The 18,673-nt window shown below is 42.4% G+C and overlaps 2 protein-coding genes across 26 annotated transcripts in view; one reads left to right on the top strand and one right to left on the bottom strand.

Moving 5' to 3' along the window:
- Positions 1-15,870, bottom strand: part of MRPS27 (mitochondrial ribosomal protein S27) — a 106,670-nt gene extending 90,800 nt beyond the window's left edge. For 2 of the 21 annotated variants that reach the window (XM_063623204.1, XM_063623207.1), the window contains exons 1-3: positions 15,716-15,818; positions 12,463-12,560; positions 9,346-9,423 (exon numbers count right to left, since the gene is read on the bottom strand). In XM_063623204.1, the coding sequence (XP_063479274.1) occupies positions 9,346-9,423; positions 12,463-12,544 (160 nt within the window). In that variant the 5' untranslated portion in view covers positions 12,545-12,560; positions 15,716-15,818. Of the gene's footprint in view, positions 1-2,320; positions 2,598-2,967; positions 3,948-9,345; positions 9,424-12,462; positions 12,586-15,715 lie in introns of those variants that run through there. The other 19 variants (XM_063623212.1, XM_055253807.2, XM_055253804.2 and 16 more) reach the window with 18 other exon arrangements.
- PTCD2 (pentatricopeptide repeat domain 2) overlaps positions 15,521-18,673 on the top strand; it is a 52,311-nt gene continuing 49,158 nt past the window's right edge. For 2 of the 5 annotated variants that reach the window (XR_010117062.1, XM_055253781.2), the window contains exons 1-2: positions 15,940-16,076; positions 17,735-17,827. Coding sequence is in view for 2 of the 5 variants with exons in the window: in XM_055253781.2 (XP_055109756.2) it covers positions 15,950-16,076; positions 17,735-17,827 (220 nt within the window). In the remaining 3 variants the exon portion in view is untranslated. Of the gene's footprint in view, positions 16,077-17,734; positions 17,828-18,673 lie in introns of those variants that run through there. The other 3 variants (XM_055253780.2, XR_010117061.1, XM_055253783.2) reach the window with 3 other exon arrangements.

Genomic DNA, 18,673 nt, shown 5'->3' with positions numbered 1-18,673 from the left:
CAAAGTTGTGATAATGAAGGTCACTGAAGAAAAATATGAATCCTTTATTGAATCCTTGTAGCTTCAGGTGAGAAATGGTTTCAGTTTTTCTTTTCTACATAACTGCGCATTACTGTTAACCTTTCAGACAACACTAAACTCTTTCTGGGCTTATGGTCATCCGCATACCTTACCTAATTTATATAATAAAGAAACAGGTACAGATTATTATTGTCCTTCCTAGAATAACTGATCTTGAAAAATACAGGCTGAAACTGTTTTTGTTTCCCACATTTTAAAAGAAAAACAAGGACACATGACATATACCATGCATTGAATATACAGAAGGAAGTATGGAAAACTAGCCCAGCAACCAATTTGGACATAGATTTTTAGACTTCCTTCTATTTGTCTGTCACCAGAAGCTTTAACATATAAATCCAATAAAAGAAAAACATGAAAGCAAGCTTTGTGTACATATATACTAATGAGACTAAACAATGGTGATGTGCACAAGTCAGACCCATCTCTAGAACTTGGCAAATATGAAAACTGTAAAATGAATAGATGCCACAGAGATGCAAATACAGAACTGACAAAAGTTAAGAAAGCAGACTTCAGAAAATCTCCATCAGGCCTCAAGAGCAGGATCTGAAATATTCATGCAAAAAGCCAAAGGCCTCTACAGCTGAAATGACACAGCAAAACTAAATCTCAGCTAAAATGGAAGAAGTGTCTGTAAGAGACAGACCTGAATGCAAATATGTCAACGAAATACTCTTTGGATTCAAAAAGGAGGTTCTCCAAAAACAAACCAACAAACCAACAGAAACCAACACAAACAAGCAAAACAGTAACCCAAACCAAAACGTGTCCCATACTTTGTGATTTGAAAAATCAGAAATAAAATATTTAATCCAGTAGGGCTCATGAATCCAATTCAGCTCAAGTCACCTGAGTGCTCACTCCTTGTCAGAAAGACTCAAGAAAACTTTCTCTCATGGAACTCAGGGAGCTTCCCCATAGGGCCTGCCCTCCTACCAGCACCCTACCCAGTTCTCCAGTGGTTTTCTCCTGAGTCCTGTTCACAGTGGATCCTATTCTGTTAACTAGTAAATGTTGATTAACTTTTACCCTGTAAGTTCCCAACAAATCAGCAAGTTAGTGGAGGAATTTCAGAGACAATGCTTTAACTCAGTGTTTATTTTAGCCAAAGGGAAGCCCAGTACAGAAACAATCAAAAGTTGAAATCTGATTGAAGTAGGAAAGCCCAGGGCTCTACAGAGCTCAGTTGAACTATGGCCCTATCAATAAAAGTATCAACAGCAATGGATCAAAATGTCTCAATTATTTAAATCCATGAGTTCTTAATGACATTTAAAAAAGTCCTCATTCATCATTTTTGCAAGTTATTTTGAAAGCTAACTCATATACAAACTGTATTCAGGGTAAGTAAACTATTGATGAATGGAAGTTCTGTCATAAAAATTTCCTAGGTAATAAATGAAATGATAGAATTTAAACAGCAATAGTATGCAGCTTCAAATGAAATAACAAATCTAAGTAAAGATCATGAATGGCCTTTAACTTCGCAGAGGGGCAACCAAATGCTGTGTGCTTACTGACAAAAGTAAACACTTACTATGAAGTATTTATACCAAAAGAAAAAGAAAATAAAAAGTCTTGAATCTGATCAAGCCCTTTTCTCCAACTACCAGTTTCATAGGACATGGAAAGCAGAGGAACACGCTAAACACCACAATAAGGATGAAATCAGCAAATCTAGAATGTGGGAAACTCCAAAAAAGACCTGTTTTGTTAAATAAATAAATTGCAAGAAACTTACAAACTAAGATACTTGAGACAACTCAACACATTGCAAGGTATGGATGGACCTTATCTAGATCACATTTCAAAAAACTAAATTAAAAAGAAATTTATAAGACGTTTGGGAAAATGTGAACATTAATGGAATATTTAATATTACAGAAGTACTAGTTTTTTAGAATAGTACGATGTTACGTTTTTAAAAATCCTTATCTTTTAGAGGTACATATCAAAATACATATAAAATAACCCGATAATTAAGTTTGTTAAAAAAGTAATCTGGTGAACAGGTGGGGAGTTGATGAAACAACACTGGTAGGGAATTGATAATTGCTAGAGCTGGGTGACAGTACATAGGGGTTTATTCTACTCTCTCTACTTCTGTATGTTGCTATTAAAAAGATTCAGAAAGAGTTAACGGGGGCACATAGCAACCAATTGTATTATACGAGCCTTTATTTGGATCCTGATTCAACCAAATCATAAAAAAAAATTATGAGAGTATCAGGGATACCTGAGCCAGGAGCGGTGGCTGATGCCTGTAATCCCATCACTTGGGGAGGCCGAGGTGGGCGGACCATGAGGTCAGGAGTTCGAGACCAGCATGACCAAAAAGGTGAAACTCCATCTCTGCTAAAAATACAAAAATTAGCCGGGCATGGTGGCGGGCGCCTGTAATCCCAGCTTCTCGGGAGGCTGAAGCAGGACAATCGCTTGAACCCGGGAGGAGGAAGTTTAAGCGAGCTGAGATCGTGCCATTGCACTCCAACCTGGGCGACAAGAGCAAGACTCTGTCAAAATAAAATAAAATAAAATAAATAAGAGTATCAGGGATATCTGAACACTAACTGGATATTTCGTGACATTTACAACCCTATTAATATTTTAGGTGTGACAATGGTATTGAAAAGCACCCTTGTCTTTTGGAGATCTATATCAAAATATTTACGGATGAAATGACTTACTGCCTGGGATCTCCTTCAAAATTATCCAAACCATCGGGATGGGGAAACAGTAATCAAGATAAAGACTAAGAGCTGATCATTGTTGAAGCCAGGTGATGGGTAAAGGGGGCTCCTTATACCAAGGTGTCTACATCTTCAAATGTTAAAACATTAAAAAAAAAAAATTTGTGGCGTTAGAAGTCAGGATACCGGTTACCTTTGGAGAGACTAAGTGGGGGCCACAAGAAGGGCTTCTGGAATGGTAGGAATGCCCTGCTTCCTACACAGGTTTACTCGCTTTGTGATAATTCATCAATGTCTATATTATGACTTGCACACTTTTCAGTATGTATCTTATACTCCAATAAAAAAGTATTTTAAAGAAGAAATCGACTACTTTAATGTAGGCGGAAGATCCTATGGTAGAGTCTCAGGTACTACAGCAATCACTGAGAAAGCTTTTTGGGCGGAAAGGAAAGTGAGGCTCGCGCCCGGTTTCCTCCTCTCCACAGTGGAACTGGCAGCGGCCCTGGCTGGCTGCTGAGAGCGAAGAACGGGGCGGCGTTCTGACGTTCGCGCCGGGGCCCTCGGGACGCAGAGCGGGCGCAGGTCCTAGACAGCGGCATTGGCGTCCACCGCGGCCCCGGCGCTGGGAAACTGCCCTCACGCTAGGGCCCTCCCCGAGGAGCTCTCTGGCACAGTCAGCCACGAGGACGAAGACAGGGAGCACCGGAACCGCACGCCCACTCCGAGAGGCCAGAATGTCTCTCTAGCCGTCCGTCCCCCCCCCCAACGCCCCCGGCAGGGCACAGCTCAGGGGAGAAGGCGCTCTGGCAGATGAAACTCACACCCACACGCCGCAATGTCCCTTGCTGCCTCTTTCTCCAATGGGGACGGGAGCGGCGAAAGCCTCATATCGGCCCTCCTCCCTCCCCCAATCAGCGAGCCCGCTCCGAGCACCTCACGGCCCTCCGGCTGGCGGCGCCCAATCACAGCGCTCCACATGCTGGGCGCGACCTGCGCGGGCACGCTACCCGACAGCCCCGCGCGCACGCTACCCGACAGCCCCGCGCCCACTCGCCGCCGCGTTCCACCTGCGGGGCGGCGGATTCCCGCAGGGGCCACACTGCCACCTACTGTCCCATCTCCAGAGCTGGAGCCACGGGCGCTCTCCCTATCATGCGGCCTCCCTGCTAAGTGCCAGGAGCGCAACCCAAACGCTCAAATAAAAATGAGGGAAAGCAAGTAGCGAGGTCGAGTAAAACCGAAAACAATGTCCATTTTGAAAAAAGCGGCAATAATTACCTTCCAGTACACAGTAGGAAAGTCTCAAAAGCTTTCTTTCTTCCAAGCAGTGTGAGTTCCAAAACCTTATTTCACCTCACACGTTTTATATAGGGCTAAAAACAAGGGGCCTAAGGACTCTTCAGTCCACATATTTCTGAAGCACCTGCATGTCAGACGGAGAGGCAGGCATTACCATCATCTCTAATTTATAGGCACAGAAACCGAGTGTGACAGCTGAAAGCTGCAGAACTGGGACTGACACCCAGAAGTCGGCCTCCCAAGTGCAGACTTCAGCACATCATACACAAGGAAGGCACAAAGTGCTGAAAGAATATAGGGCAGGAAACATCGATTCTGACTGGAGAGATTCAGGATGTACAAAGATATTCTAGGCAGAGGGGACAGCTGTCACGGTGGCAAGAAATAATTCAGTAAATGGTGGCTAGTACTGCTTTTCCAAGAAAACTAGTCTTAACTGAGAAAAGGGAACAAATGTCTCTATGTGATATTTACTCATTGCAGACTTATTTTTTTGAGACAGTCAGCTCTGTCGCCCAGGCTGTAGTGCAGCAGCGTGATCTCTGGCTCACTGCAACCTCTGCCTCCCGGGTTCAAGCGATTCTCCTGCTTCAGCCTCCGTAGTAGCTGGGATTACAGGTGTGCGCCACCACGCCCGGCTAATTTTTGTAATTTTAGTAGAGACGGGGTTTCACCATGTTGGCCAGGCTGGTCTTGAACTCCTGACTTGAAGTGATCTGCCTGCCTCAGCCTACCAAAGTGCCGGGATTATAGGCGTGTGCCACTGCGTGCAGCCCCGTTGCAGATTTTTATACTCATTATTTGGCAAACAGTTACTGCTTACTCAGGTATCCATGACAATGTTCCCTGGATTTGTGTGACTGACTATACCCAACACCAAGACACCAAACCTAGTGGCCTCATTTCCTAATCTTCCCTACATACCTAGGAAAGTGTTAATAAGCTTTCCTGGAATTCGTCATTCCTTTATCTGTACTTCACTGCACTTTGCTTATAATTCACATATGGCACATCCGAACACGCCTTGCTGTATAACTATGAGTCCATACTGGTCTGATCACTAGAACAGTATAGTATTGGCCCTACAAAGCATTTTAGGATATGTGGAAGTTGTTCTTGATTGTCACAATGACTGGAAGGCATTACTGGCACTTAATGGACAGAAAACAGGGAATTCAGATGACCTGCAATGCTGAGACTGTCCCATACATCAAAACACTGTCTCTAGTGGGAGCCACGGCTCAGTATGGAAGATGGGAGATACAAATATGGACTGGAGCAAGGCAAGAAGAATCCCATGGGGATGAACTTGGGATTGGTGTGAACTCATAATATCTGCAAAATATATACAGTATATGTACATGCATATGTGTACATGTATGTTTATGTGTATGTGAATCCATTTTTTTTTCCAGAACTGTTCACTGAATGGGCCAAGAAGCAAAAATTTCACAGTAGCAAAAGGACACCTGGCACCTAGATCTTGGTTTCTAATGCCATTCCTCACCAAAAGTAACCAGAGCTCCAAATGGTTGATTCCAGGGCTAGGCCAGGAAAGGTACACACTGAGCCTGAAACACCTTGTTATATGAGAGAAAGTAAGTTATCAAAAAAGAGGGGGGTGGGGGAAAATGGAAGCCAGCTGGAAAGGGCTTCTATCAGCCAAGTGTGGGATATTTAGACCACCAAAATAACTGAGGGTAATGAATCATTTAAAAAATTCACAAGTTGATGATTTAAACATAATGCATGATAATAAACAGATAAATGAGAAAGAAATGAGAGAAAAGGAAGAGTTCTTACTTATATTAGAATACTGAGTGTTAGCTAGTAAATCTGGACAAATTTTCAGAGTTGGAAAATCATTACTTTGCAACCATTATAGTAAAGATTGATTCAGGCTAAAGCCATGAATGGATGCTAAATCTAAGAGCAAACTTTTGATAAGCAACATATTTGCATTGTATTAAAGTCTCTGAGAACAGCCTATTAATCAGAAGGGAGAAAAACAGTAACTCTACAGTGGAGACATCAGACACAGTTGACTAGGTGATCAAAATTGACATCACCAGTGAAGGCATATGGTATCAGGTATGTCCACATGTGATACCCTGGCGGGGGCACAACATCACTGAGAGTATTCTGGCTGGGGAAGCATAACAATGAGAAAATAGCAGAAAAATCCAAAAAAGAGGAATATTCTATTTAAAAAAAAAAAAGATTGGGTTCTTTAAAAATATATAGGACAATGTCATAAGAAACAGAAAGGATAAGGAACTATGATTCTAGACAGCATCCTGTACTGGAGGAGGAAAAATGCTATGAGAGACCCTATTATTGGTTCAATTTCCAAAACTGGGATATGAATAGTAAAGTATTAATGTCAAAATTTCTGAAGTTGGTAACTGTGCTATGATTATACAATAGAATATCCTTATCTCAGGTAATGTACATTGAAGTATTCAGGATAAAGAGCTATAATATATAAAACAAACTCCCAAATGATTAAAGAAAGTGTGTATACAGGGGGAAGGAGGAGAGAGAAAGCAAAAACAGATGAATCAAAATGGTAACAACAGGTAAACATGAGTAAAAGTAGTGCTGTGGTTTAAATATTTGTCTCCTCTGAAACTCATGTTGAAATTTAATCCCCAGTGTAACAGTTTTGAGAGGCCAGTGGATCATAAGGGCTCTCCCCAATGAATGAATTAATCCATTCGTGGACTAATGGGTTAATGGATTAATGGGTTATCATGGAAGTGGGACTGGTGGCTTTGTAAGAGGAAGAGAGACCTGAGCTAGCATGCTCAGCCCCCCTCGCCATGTGATGCCCTAAGCCACCTCAGGACTCTGAAGAGTCCTCACCAGCAGGAAGGCTCTCACCAGATGCTACCCCTCAACGCTGGCCTTCTCAGCCTCTCTAACTGTAAGAAATAAATTCGTTTTCTTGATAAATGATCCAGTTTCAGGTATTCTGTTATAAACAACAGAAAACAAACTAAGACAGATATAGAGGAGTTCTTTGCAGTTTTTATAAGTTTAAAATTATTTCCCGCTGGGCGCGGTGGCTCAAGCCTGTAATCCCAGCACTTTGGGAGGCTGAGGTGGGCAGATCACCTGACGCCAGGAGTTCAAGACCAGCCTGGCCAATAGGCAAAACCCTGTCTCTATTAAAAATGCAAAAATTAGCTGGGCGTGGTGGCGTGCGCCTGTAACCCCAGCTACTCAAGAGGTGGAGGCAGGAGAATCGCTTGAACCCAGGAGGCAGAGGTTGCAGTGAGCCGAGATGACTCCACTGCACTCCAGCCTGGGCGACAATACAGACTCTGTCTCAACAACAATGACAATAACAACAAAATTATTTCCAAATTAAAAGATTTAAAAAATTTGCCATGCCATTTGTGACATAACAATTATACCACCAAAAACAATCTGTTTATCATTAATGGAACTAACTCCATTTTTCATATAAGCAAAGTTTTTTTTATGGAAAATAAGGTGAATTTTGCAACTCTATATTGTGGGAAGACATACCTTTCAATCAATCAGAACTTTACCAAGAGTTGTTCATTCTATAAATAAAATTATGTCATTATGATACTGCCACTCCTGGTATTTGAATTTGCCAGTATACCGCATCTGTACCCATCTACACTTCTTCCATGTCTATAATTATTCCACATTTATATGCAATATTTACCTGCTTCATTGTTTCTTACTGTAGTTTTGCCTGGACATTTGTTTACAAATTGAAATATATATTGTTTAAGTTACTTCCCCTTTGTTTCTCCTCTGTATCATGGCGAAGGAATAATACTGATTTTTTTTTTTTTTTTTTTTTTGAGATGGAGTCTTGCTCTGTTGCCCAGGCTAGAGTGTAGTGGCAAGATTCGGCTCACTGCAAACTCTGCCTCCCAGGTTCAAGCAATTCTCCTGCCTCAGCCTCCGGAGTAGCTGGGATTACAGGTGCCTGCCACTGCACCCGGCTAATTTTTGTATTTTTTAGTAGAGACGGGGTTTCATCATCTTGGCCAGGTTGGTCTCGAACTCCTGACCTCGTGATCCACCAGCCTCAGCCTCCCAAAGTGCCGGGATTACAGGTGTGAGCCACCGCACCCAGCCATATACTGATTTTTAAAACAGTAACTATGAATTTAGTTTCAAGGTGGTAAAAGAAAAGTATGATAAAGTACTTGTTGTAAGAAGGCTACCCTGGGTCTCTTATAGAGAGAATGAGACTATAAGTTTCTCATGGAGAAGCTGCGATTACTTATCTTCAGATCTCCCACAGCTCTGCTTCAGCTGGCCTGTGCACATACACCCATCTCAGAGCTCACAGCCAACTCCGCTTGTGCAATCACATCATCAGTAAAGAAAAGGATGAGATCTTTGAAAATCCCAATAAGGTAGCCATTACAGACAGCAATGTCTCCTGCACTTATGGGAAAAATCCATAAACACAGGGGACTTTATTCTTAACTGACATAAGCCCAAAACACAGCGAAAGAAATCCGGGGGAATATATTAGATCAGCACAGGAATTGATCCAAAAATTACATCAGTCTCATAAAACTATCACCAATCTATTTACTTTATTAATGTTCCGATGATGTTATATATACCAAAGGGCAGGCAGTACCAAAAGTCTGAAGTATGCACATTTTTAAAAACTGCTCATTGAGTCAGTGATTTCTTTTGGGGCTTGGTATTTTACAAAAGAAAGGCTGTTGTCTGTGTAATATGACATAGGGAATAGGAGAAAAGAAAGTATAATTACAAGCCCAAAGCCTGGGAAGATGTTAACCAACTATTTCTCTAAACAGCTTACATGAGATTGTAACATTGCCTTCAAACCTGTCACCTGGTAATGAAATAGAGAAGAGTCAAAAAGGGCTCTGAAGACCACAAGAGGAGTTAAGAAAATAAAGAGACTGACAATATGACAAGACGAAATATAAAATACGAAATTCTGTAAAACAGACAGGCTGCATGAAAACCATATGGCAAAAATGGACAAAAAACAGAAGAAAGGAACTGTTCACATATTCTAAGGAGACTAATCATGGAGGCAAAAATGAAATATTAGAAATGAACAGGATAAAACTGATTTTGCCATGTATAAAAATCTAACTCTTTAAGACTTAAAACATGCTTATCTGAATTGAATCATCATAAAAACATAATTTCATATATACGTTATATGAATAAATGATGGAAGACATACGGAGTGGCTGAAAATGACACATATAATAGTCTAGTAGGTACCTACCAAGACAATAATGTTCTTTTTCTCTTGCTTCCCATTTGTGGCTGTCTACATAGGCTGCAGAAAGCAGGTATCTTTTACCTGAGAAAATAGGCAATTATTTCAACATGCATGGTTTTACAAGAGGTTCATTTTATATGTTTTATTAAATATATCTTTGCTATCCTTTCAACTACTAGAATATATATTTTAAATAATCTAATACAGTGCAGCAACCAATATTGCATAGTTGACAATTCAGTGAAGAACAAAATGCATTCAACCCCTAACAAGTGGAAGATGCAGAAAAACTGAGAATTTTCACAATAATTTTTTAAATAAAATAAACAGGATCTTGCTATAATGCCCAAGCTGGAATGCAGTAGCTATTGACAGGCACAATCCCACTACTGATCAGCACAGGAATTTTGATGTGCTCAGTTTCCAACCTGGTTCACCCTTCCTGAAGCAACCTGGCAGTCCCCTGCTCCTGCAACGTCAATCATCATATCGATGCCAAACTTCGTGTGGACACTTTATCGGTATCGTGCACTACAGCCTAGAACTCCTGGGCGATCCTCCTGCCTCAGCCTCTCAAGTAGTTAGGATTACAGACACATAGCACTGCACTATGCCCATAATTTTATGGATAAAACTGCTGATAATTTTGTTCCTATAACTTTAAGACTAGGAGCCACTGTTGCTAGTAAATTATAATCCAGGCAAGCCCTAGAACACCTTCTTAGAACCAAAAACACCTGCTGACTGCCGGGCGCGGTGGCTCACGCTTGTAATCCCAGCACTTTGGGAGGCCGAGGCGGGCGGATCACGAGGTCAGGAGATCGAGACCACGGTGAAACCCCGTCTCTACTAAAAATACAAAAAAATTAGCCGGGCGTGGTGGCGGGCGCCTGTAGTCCCAGCTACTCGGAGAGGCTGAGGCAGGAGAATGGCGTGAACCCGGGAAGCGGAGCTCGCAGTGCGCCGAGATTGCGCCACTGCATTCCAGCCTGGGCGACAGAGCGAGACTCCGTCTCAAAAAAAAAAAAAAAAAAAAAAAAAAACCTGCTGACTGTTGCTTAACTCATTAATTAAATGCCTTATAATTATTATGCCTAAAAACATTTTCATCTTAGATCCACAGGTTTCAATCATTTCACATAAAGCAAAGAGTAGTATCTTACCCAATGAGCCAGCACCCTAGTGATAAAGAAACTCACTAAGCCAAAGCTGAGGTAACATAGAAGATAGCATACCACTATTCCTAGCTCCTGGCACAATGCCTAGCCTTTGGCAGTGTTTAACAAACATGAGCTCAAGGAGTGAATGAGAAAGAATGAATGGCAAGTTCATCAAAATTTAAAACTTTTGTGCTTCAAAGTACAATCTCAGGAAAGTGAAAGTACAACCCAAAGAACAGGAGAAAATATTTGCAAAACATTTATCCAATACAAGACTTGTATCCAAAATATTTCAATAAATCTTACAACTCAAAAATAAAAAAAAGACAACCCAAATGAATGATGGGTAAAGGACTTAAACAGGTATCCCTTTAAGAACATATATACACTGAGGTGGGTGGATCACTTAAGCTCAGGAGTTCAAAACCAGCCTTGGAAACATGGTGAAACCCCGTTTCTACAAAAAAACACAAAAATTAGCCAGCCATGGTGGCATGCACCTGTAGTCCCAACTACTCAGGAGGCTGAGGTGGGAGAATCGATTGAGCCCGGGAGGCAGAGGTTGCAGTGAGTCAAGATCATGCCACTGCACTCCAGCCTGGGCAACAGAGTGAGACCCTGTTTCGAAAAAAAAAAAAAGAAAAAGTAAAATATATATGTATACACACACAAATAGCCAATAATCATAAGGACAGGTGCTTAACATAATTTGCTATTAGAGAAATGCAAAACAAAATCACCTGGAGAAACGAATGATACTACAATGACCACCATCAAAAAACAGATAATGACAGCTGCTGGGGAGGATGCAGAGAAACCAGAAACTCATACCTCACTGGAGAGAACATAAAACAGTGCAGCTGCTTTTTAAAGAATTTGGCAGCTCCTCGAAATGTTAACATGGAGTTACTCTATCACTCAGCAATTCCACTCCTAGGTTTACAACCAGGAAAAATGAAAACTTGTGTCCACAGAAAATGTGTACACAAATGTTCACAGTAGTATTATTCATAATGGACAAAAAGTGGAAACAACCCAAATATCCATCAATTGATGAATAAACAAAATGTGGTCTATCCTTACAATGGAATAGTATTTGGCAATAAAAAATGAAGTACTGATACATGCTACATGGATGAACCCTGAAAACATGTTAAGTAAAAAAGATGCTAGTCACAAAAGACCACATATTATACGATTCCATTATATGAGTGATCCAGAATAGGCAAGTCTGTAGAGACAGAAAGTAGATTCACGGTTGCTAAGGGCTAAAGGTGAGGATCAGGAAAGCTAGAGGAGAAATGGGGAGCAATTGCAAATGGGCATGGAATTTCTTTTTGGGATAATGAAAATGTCCTAAAATAGCTTGTGACGATGGCTCCAGAACTCTGTGTTTATACTAAAAACTTTGAATTGTATACTTCATTTGTTGTTTCTTTGTTTTTGAGACGGAGTTTCGCTCGTTGCCCAAGCTGGAGTGCAACGGTGTGATCTCGGCTCACTGCAACTTCCACCTCCCAGGTTCAGGTGATTCTCCTGCCTCAGCCTCCCGAGTAGCTGGGATTACAGGCGCCCGCCACCATGCCTGGATAATTTTTTGTATTTTTAGTAGAGACGGGGTTTCACCATGATAGCCAGGCTGGTCTCAAACTCCTGACCTTAGGAGATCCCCCAGCCTCGGCCTCCCAAAGTGCTGGGATTACAGGCGTGAGCCACCATGCCTGGCCTGAATTGTGTATTTTAAATGGATGAATTGTATGGCATGTGAATTATACCTCGATAACTGTTTAAAAAAAGAGAAAAACAGCCAGGTACAGTGGCTCATGCCTGTAATCCCAGCACTTTGGGAGGCCGAGGTGGGCGGATCACCTGGGTTGGGAGTTCGAGGCGAGCCTGACCAACATGGAGAAACCTTGCCTCTACTAAAAATACAAAATTAGCCAGGCGTGGTGGTGCATACCTGTAATCCCAGGTACTTGGGAGGCTGAGGCAGGAAAATCGCTTGAAGCCAGGAGGCAGAGGTTGTGGTGAGCCGAGATCATGCCATTGCATTCCAACCTGGGCAATAAGAGTGAAACTCCGTCTCAAAAAAAAAAAAAAAAAAAAAAAAAACCAGAAAAAATGACAGATAATTATGCTGAGGTCATAGCAGACCAAAAGCCCAACATAACTAGATAGCATGGGGGCTGATTAAACACAATATTGGAATGCTGTTTTTATTCTCTACCTACTTTCCAGCTCAAACAAACAAATACAAACACATATGTGTGAATTTATACACAGTTCATTCTCTTACTGTGAGCACAGATCTTTACTAGAATAATATATCTAAATTCGAGTTCTACAAATTAAATAATGAGGCAACAATAAGGTTTCCAAAGATGGTTTCAAAAGGAGAACTAAGAAAAGACTATAATTATTTAAATTAATTTCCATTTATTTTTTTGTTTAGGAAACAGAGTTTTGCTCTTGTTGCCCAGGCTGGAGTGCAATGGCACCATCTCGGCTCACTGCAACCGGAAGGCGGAGGCCTTCTGGGTTCAAGCAATTCTCCTGCCTCAGCCTCCTGAGTAGCTGGGATTACAGGCATGCGCCACCACGCCTAATTTTTTATTTTTAGTAGAGACAGGGTTTCTCCATGTTGGCCAGGCTGGTCTCAAACTCCTGACCTCAGGTGATCCGCCCACCTCGGCCTCCCAAAGTGCTGGGATTACAGGTGTGAGCCACCACACCGGGCCTAATTTTATTTATTATTATTATTTTTTTTGAGATGGAGTATCTCTCTGTTGTCCAGGCTGGAGTGTAGTGGCGTGATCTTGGCTCACTGCAACCTTTGCCTCCAGGGTTCAAGCAATTCTCCTGCCCCAGGGGGATGGTTCTAGAATACCCCCTCGAATACCAAAATCTGAGAATGCAGAAGTCTCTTACATAAAATTGCATAGTATTTGCAAATAACCCACAAACATCCTCCTGCATTACTTTAAGTCTGGGGTGTCCATTTTTTTGGCTTCCCTGGTCAAAGGGAAGAAGTACAACTGTCTTGGGCCACATATACATAACTACACTAACATTAATGATAGCTGATGCGCAAACAAAACAAAAACTGCTAAAAATCTCCTAATATTTTAGGTAAGTTTACAAATTTGTGTTGGGCCACATTCAAAACTGTCCTGGGCTGAGGGTTGGACAAGCTGCTTTAAGTCATCTCTAGATTACTTATAATACCTAATACAATGTAAATGCAATGTAAGTGGTTGTCATATTGTATTTTCTTTGTATTATTTTACTGTTGTATTATTTTTTATTGTCAGTTTTTGTTTTGTTTTGTAGTATTTTTGATCCGCTGTTGGTTGACTCTGCAGATGCAGAATGCTCGGATAAGGAAGCCAACTGTACTCCTGGATACCAGTGACTTGCTTACTCTCTACTTATTATCTGTTATTCTCCATGCCTTCATTCTAGCATATGCTTCATTCTAGCATAAGTAATCACCTTTCTACATTCTGGAGTCAGAAAGGACAATATCTAGATCATTGCTCGAGAGTTCTGAACTGGGAGATTAAAAGGCTGGGCCAGCTGGGCACAGTGACTCACGCCTGTAATCCCAGCACTTTGGGAAGCAGAGGTGGGTGGATCACCTGAGGTCAGGAGTTCGAGACCAGCCTGACCAACATGGAGAAACCCTGTCTCTACTGAAAACACAAAATTAGCTGGGAGTGGTGGCACATGCCTGTAATCCCAGCTACTCAGGAGGCTGAGGCAGGAGAGTCACTTGAACCCGGGAGGCAGAGGTTGCAGTGAGCCCAGATCGTGCCATTGCACTCCAGCCTGGGCAACAAAAACGAAACCCGGAAAAAAAAAAAAAAAATGCTGGGGAGGTGATGGTGGGGAAAGACAGGACTCCCAAAATGCCCTCTGTGTGTAGTTGTTCACGGAAACCACATGAACAGAAAATAGCTACAACAGCTAATTCTTACTCAGGTGTCAAGCATTGTGCATAACACTGCCTAATGTGTGACATTAAACGTTTTCACCAGGTCAGCCACTTAATCTTCCGAAAACTGGTGGCCAACTATGAGGTTTCACATTGACGTTTAATGGCTGTTCCTAAAGAAGTGTGTGCTTTTTAAAAAAATAGAGGATGGGAGGTAGGTTGGAAAGGGAAGATAAGCGGCATTGGAAAAATCGAGTGTGATTATTGCATTTTTATCAAATATGTCTGTCTGGATTATGTGGTTAGAATCACTGCAAATTTGGCTTCTATAAATACTTTAAAACTTTTTTCCAATGTTTTCATTGTCAGATCCACTAAGCAGGCTTTGAGCGGGCTGCCATTTAGTTCAGATATCGAAGCACTTTACAAGTAACTATTAGCATTTATTATCTACACGTGGAAAACTATAGCAAAGAAAGGTCAATCAAAAGTTGTGCTCAAGGTCATCAGATAAAATGAGATTAATACTGAAAAATTCTTCCACGAAGACCAGGGGTCCAGTTAAATGTGTGGTGGTGGGAAAAATGTTTATCTGACGTCCCTCTAAAGAAACCTCAGATGGGAGAAAAATGTCCCAGCCCCAGGAATGGACACATTTGGGTTTTTCCTTTTTCTTTTCTTTTTTTTTTTTTGAGACAGCGTCTCGCTCTGTTGCCCAGGCTGGAATGTAGTGGCGCGATCTCTGCTCACTGCAACCTCCGCCTCCCAAGTTCAAGTGATTATCCTGCCTCAGCCCCCCGAGTAGCTGGGATTACAGGCGCGCGCCACCACACCCAGATAATTTCTTTGTATTTTTCAGTAGAGATGGGGTTTCGCCCTGTTGGCCAGGCTGGTCTCCAACTCCTGGCGATCCGCCCGCCTCGAGCTCCCAAAGTGCTGGGACCACAAGCATGGGCCACCGCGCCCGGCGCACATTTGGGTTTTTCGTGGTCAGCAAAAGCACGACCACCCCAACACATAAATCTGGCGAATCATACGCAAATTCCCTCATGCTATATAACCTTCCACTGCTCTTCGTACCTTTGGACAGGCACATACTGTTATTTTAGGGAAGGAAACGGATCAGATACCTTGTTTCCTTCTTCTGCACTACCAAACACCCCAAATGGCGTCCCTAGAAATCAGATTCCAGAAACATTTCCTCTCCTCTTGAAAGCCCACCGCTCCCTTCACCCAAAGAACAGAATAATCAGGGGCCTAATGAAGCTGTCCCGCCAACCTGCAGGAGAGAGCTGAGGAAGAACGACTTGCCGCGTCAGGAGCATCCCGCGCCGCACTATGGAGGCAGCCATCTTGGAGCGTACCAAAAGGAACAGCCAACGGGTTACGGACAGAGGAAGGGGCGGGGTTACAGCTCGACCTCTCGGGGCGCCCAGAATTGGACGAATCCCGTTTGTCGCCCTCGGAGACAGGACCGACGCTCCGCCTCCTCGCCCCGGTTCCAGTAGTTGGTATGGTCCGAGACAGCATGGCTGCTGCACTTCGGCCCTCGAATCGAGTTCTCCTGCAGGCGCTGCAGATTTTGGTGTATCCTGGGGTGGGAGGCTCCGGCTCTGTCAGATGCCGCTGCCCTCTCGGAGGTATCCGCGGCCTTAGCCTAGGGAAGGAGGGGAGGGATGGGAGAGAAGGGAGTGTTAGACCCCAGCTAGCATCTCTGTGGAGCAGCCACAGCTCCTAAGTCACTCACTGGCCTGGAGCGCACCCTCGCCCTCTAGTTGCACGTGGGTGCAGTGGTGACCCCTGTGGGTCGTGGATACCCCCAGTGCCTGCAAATCGAAGGACTGCTGGGGTCTTGACCTTGGGGCTGTAGTGCTCCCTCAGATGGGGCGATGTTGGTCTTCAGGAACATCCCTCCCGCCTTGGGTGACTTTTTTTTTTTTTTTTTTTTTGAGACGAGGTCTCTCTCTGCCGCCCAAGCTGGAGTGCGGTGGCGCGATCTCGGCTCACTGCAACCTCCGCCTCCCGGGTTCAAGCGATTCTCCTGCCTCAGCTTCCCGAGTAGTTGGGACTACAGGCGTGCGCCACCACGCCCGGGTAATTTTTTGTATTTTTAGTAGCGACGGGTTTCACTATATTGGCCAGGCTGGTTTCGAACTCCTGACCTCGTAGTCCACCCGCCTCGGCCTCCCAAAGTGCTGGGATTATAGGAGTGAGCCACCGCGCCCGGCCTTTTTGTTATCTGCAGAGTTTGGAAGCAGAGGTCTTATGGAGTCTCAGTTCTGCTAACAATCTAAAAGACTTTCGGCACTTTTCTTCATTTTTCAAAACTATCCTCTAACATCTCTATGCAAAGAGTTAAATCTGAAGATGCTAGTGAGTGATAGTAAAAATGTTTGTCAGGCATTACTTTAATGTATTTTACATACATTAATCCCTTTTCTCTAGACAACACCCAGCAAGAGAAGTACCATTCTTTTCTCCATTTACAGAGGAGGAACAAGGTTAAGTAATTTGCCCAAGGTCAGAGGGAACTGTTAGAGGTGGGATTTGAACATACCCAACAATAGAAACCTGCCCCTAACCACTTCACTGGACTGCCTTTCTGTAAATAAATAGCAACTTTTATTGTTACCTTGTTACTGCAGCTCACAGAACTCTGCTAGTGCGTGATTCTTTGGCCACGCTTCATCCGTTTTATGTCATGCACAGCCAAGGATCCTAAAGAAAGGATGATGTTTCCCAAATCTACTAAGCTGTGATCAATGATTTCCATGTATCTCAAATATATTTTGAGTCCACATCTGAGAGGTCTTAACCTTAACCCTCATTTCACAGAGGACAAAACTGGGAGTTCAGTGGTCACGCTGCAGCTTTTTCCACTACTCTGTGCTTCTCCCTGGATAAACCAAAACTAACTATGCCTGTTTTGCATTTAAATGTTATTAGTTTTTTTTAAATGCCCTTGATACCCTTTAACCAGATGGCAAATGCCCATTTGTACTTCAAATCCCAACTTCCTGTCAACCAGTCCCCACACAGGTTTATCACTAGCTATGGTTAATCACTAGCTTCTTTCACACACACAAATAAAACCTGTTTTGCTGAGGATTTGCATTCTCTAGTAGTTCAGAAATGGTTTTTCCCAGGATTTGTATTTGTACAGTTTGTACAGTCATATTTGTACCTGTCTAATGGATTATTTATAATAGATGTTAGAGGCAATCAAGCTCTATCGTGTTATTTGCTAACTTCTAAAACAGTCACAATGACTTTACTTTTTTCTTTCTCTGATTTTTAGCTAAAAGATACCTACTTACAGATAATGTGGTGAAATTAAAAGAATTTCAACAAAAGAAAGTGGCTGTTGCATGTAATCTTTCTGGCACTAAAGGTAACAGAATCTATTTTGTCAATTCTGTCATTTATCTGTCATTTAAGTTTCTCTGTCTTTATCCCTATTCAGTGTCTCCTTCAGTGACTTTATTATGCCTTAGAAAACGTTGAGACCATTTATTGTTAGTTTCATAGTGAACTCTTATATTTATCTTGCATCTCATACTTTGCTGCTACAATGTCTACAGCTCTCCTCTTATTCCTTCTCTTATGATCTCAAAGAAATATTAAAGCTAGTGCTGCAATTGGTCTTGTCTAGATCTGTGCCACTAAAAGTGTGGTTTGAGGACCAGCGGCATCAGCATCTATTGGGTGGTTGATAGAAATGCAGATAGAAAGGCCCTAGATCGTTCATATGCACAATAAAGTTTAAGAACTTCAGATGATTGGCTTTCAAACTTTTTGATGTAACCTTGAGTGAAAAATGCATTTTATGTTGCATCTCAGTACACACAAACGTATCTATATATAAATGAAATCAAATGAAACAAAACAGTACTATGTGTGATGATACATTTGGTATTTTTCACTCTGTGCTAGAAAAATCAGTAGGATCAAAAATTTCTTAAAAAACAAGAGAAACCTGACTACCAAACCTAGGATTTGGCTGGGCATGATGGCTCATGCCTGTAACTCCAGCACTTTGGGAGGCCAAGGCAGGAGGACTGCTTGAGCCAGGGAGTTTGAGATCAGCCTGAGCAGCATAGACCTCATCTCTACAAATTTTTTTAAAGTTAGTTGGGCGTGGTGGTGCATGCCTGTAGTCACAGCTACTCCAGGGGCTGAGGTGGGAGGATTGCTTGAGCCTGGGAGGTCTAAGGTGCAGTAAGCCATGATCACACCA

Source organism: Symphalangus syndactylus, chromosome 18 (assembly GCF_028878055.3).
Source record: "Symphalangus syndactylus isolate Jambi chromosome 18, NHGRI_mSymSyn1-v2.1_pri, whole genome shotgun sequence".
NCBI classification, from domain to species: domain Eukaryota; kingdom Metazoa; phylum Chordata; class Mammalia; order Primates; family Hylobatidae; genus Symphalangus; species Symphalangus syndactylus.
This window is presented reverse-complemented; position numbering and strand designations above follow the sequence as displayed.